The 12,012-nt window shown below is 49.1% G+C and overlaps 1 protein-coding gene and 1 pseudogene across 1 annotated transcript in view; both read left to right on the forward strand.

The window, feature by feature from the left end:
* The window catches only part of ATF6 (activating transcription factor 6), a 120,335-nt gene that overhangs the window by 74,739 nt on the left and 33,584 nt on the right, over window positions 1-12,012 (forward strand). Inside the window, exons 14-17 of the mRNA XM_023744597.1 lie at window positions 2,866-3,439; window positions 3,539-3,590; window positions 5,600-5,684; window positions 7,357-7,471. Coding sequence (XP_023600365.1) covers window positions 2,866-3,439; window positions 3,539-3,590; window positions 5,600-5,684; window positions 7,357-7,471 — 826 coding nt within the window. The remainder of the gene's footprint in view (window positions 1-2,865; window positions 3,440-3,538; window positions 3,591-5,599; window positions 5,685-7,356; window positions 7,472-12,012) is intronic.
* Window positions 2,889-3,694, forward strand: LOC111823357 (annotated as a pseudogene).

The raw sequence follows: 12,012 nt of genomic DNA on the forward strand, positions 1-12,012 counted from the left end.
CCACTGCTCTAGAGAGATTCCACTTGAGTGAGGTATTGGCAAGGTAATTAACGCTGGCAATTGTAACATCTGGCCTCAAATTCTCAGTAGCCTAATGGAATAAGAATTGGTTTCTCACCCCACACAGTCTGATGTACATCCCCATGGTGTCCTCTGAGCAGTGACTGAGGAGGCCAGGTCTAGAGGAGCTCAGGTTCCGACATCCTTAGTGTGTCCCTCTCTGGCCTCCCCAATACCCTTTGTTCACATATCATGGCAACTTTATTGGTTGCGAGGACTTCTGGAGGCTACTGGCATCATTGCCAGTGTCACAGGCAGTGCAGTGTCCCACAGCTGCTCATGGCATGGCGTGCAGCACACAGTCCTGCGGGAACTCACGCTCCCACAGCTGCACGTTGGCCACCGTGGCCAGAGGAGAAGTGCTCTGTCTCCTTGCGCTTCCAGATCTGGTGCATCGAGCACAGCTTGTGGGCAGGACCAAAATAGAATCCAGAACCCTGGGGGCTAAATGTTCAGCAACATCATTTTGGGGCGTGTGTCCTTGCTGTGCAGGGAAGAGCGAAGGGTGGCAGGAGTGGAGAATTCCACAGCTGATGCATGGGCTTCGTGAATCTAGATTAAAATCCTTGGCCTGAATGAGTTGCTTTGCTGTATTTTTTGATAGAATTTCTTGTGATTGTATTCTGTTTATTAGAAGAATAAATAGAATTTACTGTGTAAAGGGTGGTTGATGTTCCATAATCTGGAAGGAATTTTAATGCAATGAAGATAATTTTGTGTAATTTGGCAGGGAGAGGGATAGAGAGTCAGAAACATCGATGAGAGAGAAACATCGATCAGCTACCTCCTGCACACTCCCCACTAGGGATGTGCCTGCAACCAAGGTACATGCCCTTGACCGGAATCGAACCTGGGACCCTTGATTCCACAGGCCGATGCTCTATCCATTGAGCCAAACCGGTTAGGGCACCTTGGAACATTTGAGGGAGATTTGTAGTTTACTCCTGTCCCTTTCTCTGCATCTTGGGTGCATGTCTCTCTGTGTGAGTGTGGATAGAGGTCAGAAATGTGGGACACGAAGCTATCACAGGGAAAGGAAAGATGGGTGGGGTAGGGAGGACCAGTGTTAGCTGAGGGGACAAGGCCCACTCAGAGGAGGGAGAAGGGTCCTCGGTCAGGCTGCTGTCCACACCTGAGCTCACAGCGTTCCTTGACTCGCCCTCAGCGCTGAGCCTGCAGCTGCGCTGCCTAGTTCCTCTCTCCTCTCAGCCTTTCCCCTCACATCTCCCCTCTCGGATGCTAGATGGACACTAAGATATTTCGTATATTGACGAGTTGACATTTCTTTGAAGTTTCTTTCATTTCTAAGCATTATATACATGATTTGGCTTGTGTCACTTTATAATTCTACCTCTTCCTAGACTAAGTTTTTAGAAAAGTTAGACGGTCAAATCAGTGAAAATATTTTTCAAAATGAAAGCAAAATAAAGATATTTCCAGATGGACGAAACTATTATACTTTCTCTCTAGAACAGGGGTCCTCAAACTACGGCCCGCAGGCCACATGCAAATACAAATATTGTATTTGTTCCCGTTTTGTTTTTTTACTTCAAAATAAGATATGTGCAGTGTGCATAGGAATTTGTTCATAGTTTTTTTTTAAACTATAGTCCGGCCCTCCAACGGTCTGAGGGACAGTGAACTGGCCCCCTGTTTAAAAAGTTTGAGGACCCCTGCTCTAGAAGATCTGCATGATAAGAAATACTAAAGGAGGATGTTTGGACTAAATGGTCTCAGGTAGAACCCTGATGCATGAGGAGGAGCACCAGGATTGGTGAATGTTTGGTGAACATAAATGCCCCCTGTAAGTATCTTTATTTTGTGTTTGTGTGTTTATAAATGTCTTTCGGAGGCTTGTGTTTTTTTTAAAGCAAAACTCAGAACAGTTTTTTGGTGGGGTTTACAGGTTATGTAGGAGTAAAATATACGATAAGAACAGAAAGGTATAGAGGTAGTAAATACAATATACTCTTACAAAGTTTTTATATGTTCAAATAATACTTCAGGGTTGGCTATGGTAACTTAAAGATCAAAGTATAGTCTCAAGAGCAACCTGTAAAAACTAACACAAAGAAGTAAAACTATAAAACCAGTACAGGAAATATAAATGGAATACTAAAAAAATGTATTTTGACCAAAAGAAAGCAGGAAAGAACAAACAAATAAAGAGCAAATAGAAAATACATACCACGATAGTAGACTTAAGCCCAGCCACATTTGCAAAAATATGTAATAGGGTAAATAAACCCATCAGTTTAAAGGGAGAGATTGTCAAACTAGGTAAGACCCAACTATATGCTGTTTGCAAGAAATAATATCCTATCTAATAAAAGACAAGAAGGGTAATTGACCGTACCTTTGCTACGCTTCCCATAGGCTAATCAGGGCGATATGCAAATTAACCGCCAACAAAGATGGTGGTTAATTTGCATATGTAGGCACAGGAGCAGCAAGCGAAGGCTGGCGTGGGGAGCGAAGAGCAAAGAGGGAAGCCCGCCGAGCCGGCCTCCGCCACGCCCCTGGGGCCTGCGGAGAGTCCGCGGAGAGGACCGGGCCTCCCAAGTGGAGAGTCTCCGTGGTCAGATGGCATGGTGTTGGGACAGGAATAAAGACGGAGGCGACTCAGATGCCTGGCAGCGGCGTTAGACCAGCAAGCAGGGCCTTTCAGCCGGGACTCGGGGTGGGGCGAGGGAGGCGAGCCGGAAATAGAGAACTACAACTCCCAGGAGGCTTAGCGGCTGGGGCCCGGGTGCCTGGCTGTGGAATCGGATGGGGCGTGTCGTTTTGTGAGCTACTTTAACCTAGAGGTTTGCAAGGTTGGAAATTCTGCACCGGGAGCCAGGGAGAAATAGAGCTGGAGCAGAGAGAGGGGACCATGGCAGCCGTGAGCTTTGAGGAGTTCTCAGCACCTCCCGGCTCAGAGCTGGCGCTGCCTCTGCTGTTCAGTGGTCACATCCTGGAGAGCGAGCTTGAGAACGTGTCTGGGGGTCTGGGCAGCTCCAGCCTCCGGGAGCGAGACGAAGAGGAGGAGGCAGCCCAAGGCCGGCGGCGGCACCAACGGGAACTCAGTCGCAGGAAGTACCAGGCGCTGGGTCGGCGCTGCAGGGAGATCGAGCAGGTGAACGAGTGGGTCCTGAACAGGCTCCATCAGGTACAGAGGATAACACGGAGACTCCAGCAGGAGCGGAGGTTCCTCATGAGGGTGCTGGACTCCTATGGCGACGACTACTGGGCCAGCCAGTTCACCATCTTACTGGAGGACGAGGGCAGCCAGGGCACAGATGCCCCCACCCCAGGCAACACTGAGAACGAGCCTCTGGAGAAAGAGGGGCTGTCCCCGCCCAGGAGGACGCCAGCGCCCGCAGAAGCCAGCAGCCCGGCCCCTGGCAAGGGGCCCAGCGGGTGGAAGAGGCGGTGAGCGCCATGGGAAGGGCGCTGGGCGGGAGTCCCGCTGACTCCGGAGCTGGCCCCCGTGCAGATAAAGGTGGAGGAAGACTTTGGCTTCGAAGCGGACGAGGCCCTGGACTCAAGTTGGGTTTCTCGGGGGCCAGACAAGCTGCTGCCCTATCCCACCCTAGTCAGCCCCCCCTTTGACTGACCCCCCAATAAACGGACCCCATGCTCTCCTCGGCAACAAAAAAAGCGCACTAAGCCCTTTGCCCACTGCGCCGGCCTTGGCCTCGCCCCCGGGGCCCGCACAGTGAGCGAAGAGCTAAGCCCTTCGCCTGCCTCGCTAGCCCCTCCCAGCAAAGAGCGAAGGCCTGGGTTCCGGGTGCCGGAGGAAAACTGGTGCCAGCAGCCAGGGGAAGGGGCCCCCGAGGGGCCCCAGACTGCGAGAGGGCACAGGCCGGGCTGAGGGACCCACCCGAGTGCACAAATTTTTGTGCACTGGGCCTCTAGTCTATATATATAAAAGGCTAATATGCAAAGTGTCCCCTTGGGAGTTTGGGAGACCGGGAGTTTGATTGCTCGTTATGATGTGTGCTGACCACCAGGGGGTGGCACAGAACATGGCAGGTGACCAGCAGCGGTGGCAAGTTGCTGAGGGAGCGAGGGAAGGAGGAGGCGGGGAGGCAGGCAGGTGGGGAACCTGATAGGCCCTTATCACTGGCCAGGCCTAGGGACTCTACGTGTGCACGAATTTCGTGCACTGGGCCTCTAGTCTATATATTAAAAGCCTAAGCGACCATTACGGCAGAACAACCGGAACAACCAGTCGCTATGATGCGCACTGACCACCAGGGGAAGATGCTCAATGCAGGAGCTGCCCCCTGGTGGTCAGTGTGCTTCCACAGGGGGAGCAGCTGCTCAGCCAGAAGCCTGGCTCACGGCTGGTGAGCGCAGCAGCGGTGGTGGGAGCCTCTCCCGCCTCCACAGCAGCGCTAAGGAGCAGTGAGCCGAGTGGTAAGGAGTGAGCAAGTGGGTGGTAAGGAGTGAGGGATCGCAGATTGTGAGAGGGATGTCCGACTGCCGGCTTAGGCCTGATGCTCCTCCCTCCCCCCAGTGCATGAATTTCATGCAGCTGGCCTCTCATTTTATATATAAGCACACATAGATGAAAAATTAATGGGTGAAAAAGTGTGATACTCTGCAAACATTAAGTATTAGAAAGCTGCTGTGGCTACATTAATCAGACAAAGTAGACTTCCAGACAGAGAATATTACAAGAGGTGACAATGGAAATTTCATAGTGATGAGAGTACGCTTAATGAAGAAGACAGAGTTCTAAATACATAGGCTCCTAATAACAAAGCTTCAACATACGTAAAGCAAAACTATGACAGGACTAGATGGAAAAGTGGACAAATCTACAACAAAACTGAAAGCTTTATGTAAAATCTCATTTCCATGGTACTGTTTAACTCACATTTTTGCTGATTTTGATCTTTTGTCCAATCCCTATAACTACTAATGTCAAAACTGTACCAGTTTTTCAGAGGTTTCTATGTTAATTGGTGTTAAGTCTTTGATAGCTAAATGGCTTGTCCAGTTTCTATTTGCCTAATGTCTGTGTGAGTCAGTTTTTTACAGCCTGGTCATGTCTGAGTCTAGGGACAAGTCTTGCTTATTTTGGGGAGCTCTCCTTAATGATGGCTTCATCCATAGCTGTATTTAGGCATGAAGGTTTTTGCGTTTAACTCAGTAAACAGTAGGATCTAGCTTTATTAAGGATCTTTCATACTTCAGGAACTTTTCATTGGGAAAATAATTATTTTAGCAAACATAAGTTGTTATATTTTCAATAATACTTATATGACCTGGTCATAAAACTTGTGATGGTTGGACTAAGCTTTTGGGCTATTTAAAAAAAAACTTTATGGGAAGTGTCTTAAATGTCATAACCTCCATAAGACGCATCCCTCAGTCCAGAATGTGACCACAGGAGTTCTGATTTCTGTGTTGGCACTGAGTCATATAAACTCCATATGTCAGACTAGCCATGAAAAAAACTATATGAATGCTTTAATGAGAGTTCATTAAACGTGAATGTAGAATGAGTCAGTGTCAGAAGGTCTTCATATGATTTCATTACATTGAGTCCTTTGTTTCTTCCAGGGCGCTCTGGGACAGAGCTCCGGCTCTCAGCTCGTGGCTGTCCAGTACACAGAGACCACCAGCATCAGGTGAGAGAGTGTGGCCGCACCTGGTCATGGATTCTGTATCTGTGAACCCACCTGCTTGCTAAGATGTCCTTGTGACGCAAATTGCTTTCATGGTCGTTTGCAAATGTGCGTAGCTGCTCCCAGGTGAGGTCACCAGGGCAGCGCCCTGCTTCCTGGGGCAGGTGTCCTTCCCAGGTGTCAGTGCCATGGTCCCCACATCCCTGTGCTTTTGGTTGGCAATTTCACTGTTTAAAATGGCCCAAGTGCATGCGGAGTGCTGATGTTCCCGGCGCCGGAGGGTGGATCGGATCGGTGACCCGGGAGAAAGGGCTTGTTGGGGGAGCTTCAGTCAGACCAGAGCCACCCGAGGTCAGAGTTAGTGAGCAAACAGTACATGGTCAGAAGGTATCTGAACAGAACACAGAAAACTAGGTGACACGTTGATCAGTCGATGACAGCGCTGCAGCCAGGGGCTTGCTGACCCTGCTGTCCCTTAGGGGAGTGGTTCACTGTTTGCTGAGTCAGTGTCCACAGAACATAAATGTCATGAGTAATAATTGACTGTATATTCAAGACACTATAGTCAGAAATGGCCTAGTGAGCAGATGGAATTATTTCAAAGGAAGTTCTTACGACTCACATATAATTAATTTCCTTTTAGGCCACTCTTTTCTCCTCCTAAGTTAACAAAAATTAATTGAAAAAAAATAAATTCATTGAAAACACAAAAGAAGAATGTAGAAAAAAACATGTAAGCTTGTTTTTTTCTTGAGAAAAATAAGCATTATTTTTTTATTTTTTTTTTTTTTAAATATATTTTATTGATTTTTTACAGAGAGGAAGGAGAGGGATAGAGAGTCAGAAACATCGATGAGAGAGAAACATCGATCAGCTGCCTCCTGCACAACCCCGCACTGGGGATGTGCCCGCAACCAAGGTACATGCCCCTGACCGGAATCGAACCTGGGACCCTTGAGTCCGCAGGCCGACGCTCTATCCACTGAGCCAAACCGGTTCTGGCAAGCATTATTTCTTTAACTCTCCTTTAACCTATGTGTGTTGGCTTATTGTGCTAAACAGTGAAAGACCCTTATTGCTGAGAGCCGTGTCACTGTCGTCTGAGTGGATCTTGGGCCGGGCGCTCTGTCCTGGCTCGGCAGCGAGGTGGCAGAGCAGAGCGGAGCTGAGCAGTGCCGCCGAGCAGGCCCGGGTGCTTCACGCACGCATCTCAGCCTCCACCCAATTGCAGTCCTTTTGTTGGCGAGGAAACCAGGGTTGCTCAGAGCTGGGCCTCCCCAAGGACACCCCTGGAAGAGGAGGGCAGGCAGGCACAGCCAGGCCGGCTTGTTCTCGAGTCCTAAGCTGACAGTGGGGAGCACTGCTGTCCTCAGACGCGTTGTTCACAGAGATCCAGCGGCAAGCACGCTGGCGCAGAAAGCTGCTGGCTGATGCTCCTGTGACCTCCACGTGCGTCCCAGCACACGTGACTATCTGAGTCTCGACTCAGAAGCGAGTCAGCCTCAGTGAATTGAATCTTACAACTCTCCGACCTTGGGCTTTCAAACTTCTAGAAAACTGCCGAAAGGCTGCTCATATTTTGGTTGAGATTCCCATAGGCAGACGCAGGCTTAGAATGGATGCTTCTGAGACGCTGTGACAGTCTGTGGTATAAGAACACCGCCTCCTCTCTCAGCAGGCCCTCGGGGAGGGAGCTCCAGGTGTACTACGCTTCCCCCCGAAGCTACCAAGACTTCTTTGACGCCATCCACAGGCGGGGAGACACGTTTTATGTCGTGTCATTTCGAAGGGTAAGTGCATTTGGAAGGTTAAAGGACACGTTTTTGAGCACCTGCTCTGTACAGGGTGTCGGGCTGAGCCCTGGGGGACAAGGCCGTGAAGGGAGCCGTGGGAGCACATGGAGCTGGCGCAGCGCTGTGGCACCTGCCGGGCCCATTGCCGCCGTGAGGGTGAGCGTGGGGTTGGTGCCAGACAGGGACTGTGTCTTTAGGCAACATAAACTCCTCACTGATGTTGTTGTCATCCCTTAGCCATACTGTTTGTTTAAAACCAAAGGGGAGGTAAAAACATATAGGTTTCTGTTTAGGCTTGTGATGGGATTCCCAGCGGTTAATGAGAAATTGAAGTCGCATAAGTGGGTTTCGGATGGCCATGGGCTGGGTAGTGCAGTGGATGTGGGCTAGTTAGTGCAGTGGGCGTGGGCTGGATAGTGCAGTGGTCCTGGGCTGGTTAGTGCAGTGGCTGTGGGCAGTGGCAGTGCAGTGGCTGTGGGCGGGGTAGAGCAGTGGTCCTGGGGTGTTTGGTTCTGGGTCCTGAGGTTCTGTTCCTCTCTCTCCTTCAGCAAATGTTTACTCCTGTTGGTGAAAGACGTGTCAGATACTAGTCAGGTTATGTAAAAGTCAGTGTTTATACGAGCACTTCTGAATGTTACATGTTAAAGCGAATGGAAAAACACATCACAGTTTATTCCATTTTTACTACAAAACGAAAACATATTCTTCATGGAGTTGCCGTATGAATATTTCTGTGCTCTCTGTTAAACCAGGAACAAATGAATGAGCTAGAATTGCTGGTTTGTATCCTAGGTTTTTATTTTTATTTTTTATTACTTTAAGAATGTGGAGGGGTGTGGATCTAAATAAGCATGTTCCAGCAGTGGAGTCCACAGTGCAGTGTCTGCTGCTGTCACCACTGAGCTTCCCAGGAAGCCCGTTCTCTTCCTCAGGTGTCAGTACCCAGGCGCCCGGGACTTTAGGAGCAGAGACTTGACCCTTGAAGATGAGGGAAATCAAGCTTTTCATGTGTTTTTGGCCTCGGGACCCAGGGTTGTGTTTCTGCCGCAGCAGCAGCCACAGTCGCTTCAGCAGCAGGGGGCAGTCGAGAGTGGGTTTCCAGACGCACTCAGCAACTGCTGGCTGGTGAGCCCAGGCACCTGCTTCAGGGCCCACACAGTTCTGTTCAAAGTGGAGTAAGAGGGAACTTAAACACGGGTCCAGCGCCGTGAAGAAGACACTCGAGGGATGTGAGGATGAACGCATTGAAGTAAATGCGACAGAAGTTACTCCAGAGGGATGTTTGAACACTTAGGTTCAGGAAAACTTTGCCATTTCATCAAAACAGGAAAGTATCTGTTAGGAACAGCAGGTGTGCAGCCACGGGCTGAAGTCGGGTGAGTAGTGGGTTCCTAGGGAAGAGAACACGTACTTGTTAGGGAGAAAACACTCCTGTTTGTTCAGGGACTGTTCTTATGGAGGAAGGGGATGGAGTTCTTCTTCAGTATATGCTTGACACATCTGCCTGTGTCAGAGCTACTTCCCATTAGTTTACATGTCTGCCTGTGTGAGAGCTACTTCCCATTAGTTTACACATCTGCCTGTGTGAGAGCTACTTCCCATTAGTTTACACGTCTGCACGTGTGAGAGCTACTTCCCATTAGTTTACACGTCTGCCTGTGTGAGAGCTACTTCCCATTAGTTTACACGTCTGCCTGTGTGAGAGCTACTTCCCATTAGTTTACACGTCTGCCTGTGTGAGAGCTACTTCCCATTAGTTTACACGTCTGCCTGTGTGAGAGCTACTTCCCATTAGTTTACACGTCTGCCTGTGTGAGAGCTACTTCCCATTAGTTTACACGTCTGCACGTGTGAGTGAGTTCCCACTAGTTTACACGTCTGCACGTGTGAGAGCTAGTGCCCATTAGTGTAAAGTGCTGTTGGAGAATTGTTGATCCCCCATAACCTTCATGTTCTAGTAGAAACAGTCTTTCTCACATTCGGGGAACTATTAGGACTCTCATTGTTTGGATTCATTTCCTGATGACTGATTATTACATCTTGGTGAACTTCATTAGATAATAGTCAGAGATAACATCCTTTTTCTCTTTCTTGGTTTGTTTTCCGAGTGGGGCAAGGAGTTAATTTTATTCTGATGACCATAGACTATGTCATAGGAAAGGAATTTGGTTCTTAAATCCTGGGTTGTTCTTTTGTTCTTGCTGAAATGAAAATGAAAGAAGTGATGCTTCTTGAGGCAACAGTCCATGGTTTAGTGTAAATTGTTATATTTAATGAACCACTTTCCAGACGCCCGTCCCTCACCCCCGTCCTGCCCGCTCCCTTACAGTAGAGCTGAGTGCCTTCCAGCACAGACTTGCTCCCGAGGGAGAGGGTGCTTGTGTCCCCGCCTCTCCTGCGTCCCCCGTGGGCCTGCAGACCTCGCCCGGCTCATCCCTTTGACTCTCCTACTCGGTAACCTCCCCTACTCTATTTAGTTCCGGGAATCCAGCTTGTCTCCCTGTCATAGCTTCTCTTTCTCTCCTCTCTCTGACTGTTTTACTGTGATTTGGGGGAGGGGTGGTAAAATATAACTTTTCTTCCAAGTCATGTTGAATGTGGTATAACTGATACATTAATAAGAAAAAGTCCAGTCAAGTTTAAGGTGTATTTTCTATTAACGCTTTTTGTACGAGAAAGCATTTAGTGTATTTAGGGGAGAAGGGTTTCAGAAACAGATACTCACGAATGAAGCTGTAATTGGTCGGACATGCAGGTGCCTGCAGAGTGTGAGGCAGCACTGGCAAGAAGGTGGGAGGAGGGCGTTTCTTCATCAGACCCCAGCACACACTGAAAGACCGTCCAGCCCACTGGTCCCTGGAGAAGGGAGCCTTCCCCTGGCTGCTTCCCATCAAGAGCAGGCTCTCTGGTTCCGGTGACTACAGAGGCCACTTTAGCATCATCCTCACTCCTTTCCATGCTTCTTTCCTTGGGACGGATGCTACCTAGGGAACACTTTTGACTTCTGTAACCTCTGTTTCCAGTACCTGTCCCTTTCCATCTGTTTCAAATATACACACAGTGGAAGCTACACATGAGAACCTGAGCCATAGCTGTGGCCTGCCTCAGGGATGTCTCTCCCCACTTCATGAGTGCTTTATGTATTCTAGAGACAGTGCCATATTTGGGTATTGTATCTCTTCTTGGTCTCTTATAAAAATTCATTATATGCATCATATGTGTGGACTCTAAGGGTAATCTTAAGTAGTAGGGTCTTATTGTAATGGAAGAAGCACAGGAAGTATCCCTCTGTCTCCTACGTCATGACTGGCATGTGCCCTGGTCCTTGGAGCCGCTGTGGTCACTCCTGACTCAGTAGCAGCCCCAGGCAAGTCCACTTCTGTCTTTTTCACACGTGGCTCCTTCAGGCTCCCCCAACAGCAGGAGCACCTGACCGTGTGTCTGGTTATTGCCTCATGCACAGACTTGCTGTGAGATCCGTGGCCACTCCTCTGGAGCAGGGAAACAGACTGGGGCCAGGAGCCTGGGCCTTGCCTCTGAGGAGTGAGGGCCGCGGCCCTTAGGGCCTCCTGAACTGTCTGTCACACTCTGCACCCTGGCTCTAAAGAACTTTCCTGTTTTGGCCCTGATTGTTCGATCTAAAGGGCTTGTCTTCTCATTCATCTCACAAGCCTCTTACAAGCAGGATGAGCCTAACTGGCCTGGCTCAGTGGTTGACCATTGGCCTATGATCCAGGAGGTCATGGTTCGATTCCTGGTCAGGGCACAGGCCTGGGCTGCGGGCTTGATCCCCAGTGTGGAGTGTGCAGGAGGCAGTCGATCAATGATTCTCTTTCATCATTGATGTTTCTATCTCTCTTTTCCTCTCCCTTCCTCTCTGAAATCAATAAAAATATTTTTTTAAAAAAAAGGCAGTAAGTGCCACATGCTCTTTCATTACCACCCCTGACACTCTGCGCAGTGCCCGCCCCTCAGGACAACCATCGGTGTGTGTGACTAAGAAAAGTCACAGTGATGAAGTTTGACGCTTTCCATCCTCATTTGATGGGTATTTTCACATCTAAGTTGTGTGAAGAAATGTGAACCTGTTGACTGGTTCATGCAGCAGCTGAGGCAAGGCTGGGTTCCAGCACAGCTCTGCCAGGCGGCCGGCCTGTTCCTGCCTCTGAATTCAGCTTCAGAGCCATGGGCGTCACCCTGTGAAATGCACGTCCGTCCCTACAGTGTGTGGTGCTGACAACCTCAGTTTTTAATATTTGGCAAAAACATTTTGGCATGGACTCTTCTTAGAGCTCACTGCTCTCTTTTTTGGAGAAGGGTGGTGTCCAGTGTCTGTGTGGACTCAGGCAGTGGGAGCCTGACACTTCAAACTTCAGACAAAGTGCAGGAAAGGCTCCACCTGGTGCAGGAAGGTTGATGGTGATGTTCTTGGTTCAAAAGTTCATCCCCATCTAAGTCCATCAAGAAGAATGTCACAAAATAGCAGTGGGATTAGACAGATTAAAAATAGTGTCGGAGTAAGTGGATGCTGCACGGAC

This window comes from Myotis lucifugus, unplaced genomic scaffold, assembly GCF_000147115.1.
Source record: "Myotis lucifugus unplaced genomic scaffold, Myoluc2.0 scaffold_478, whole genome shotgun sequence".
NCBI lineage: Eukaryota > Metazoa > Chordata > Mammalia > Chiroptera > Vespertilionidae > Myotis > Myotis lucifugus.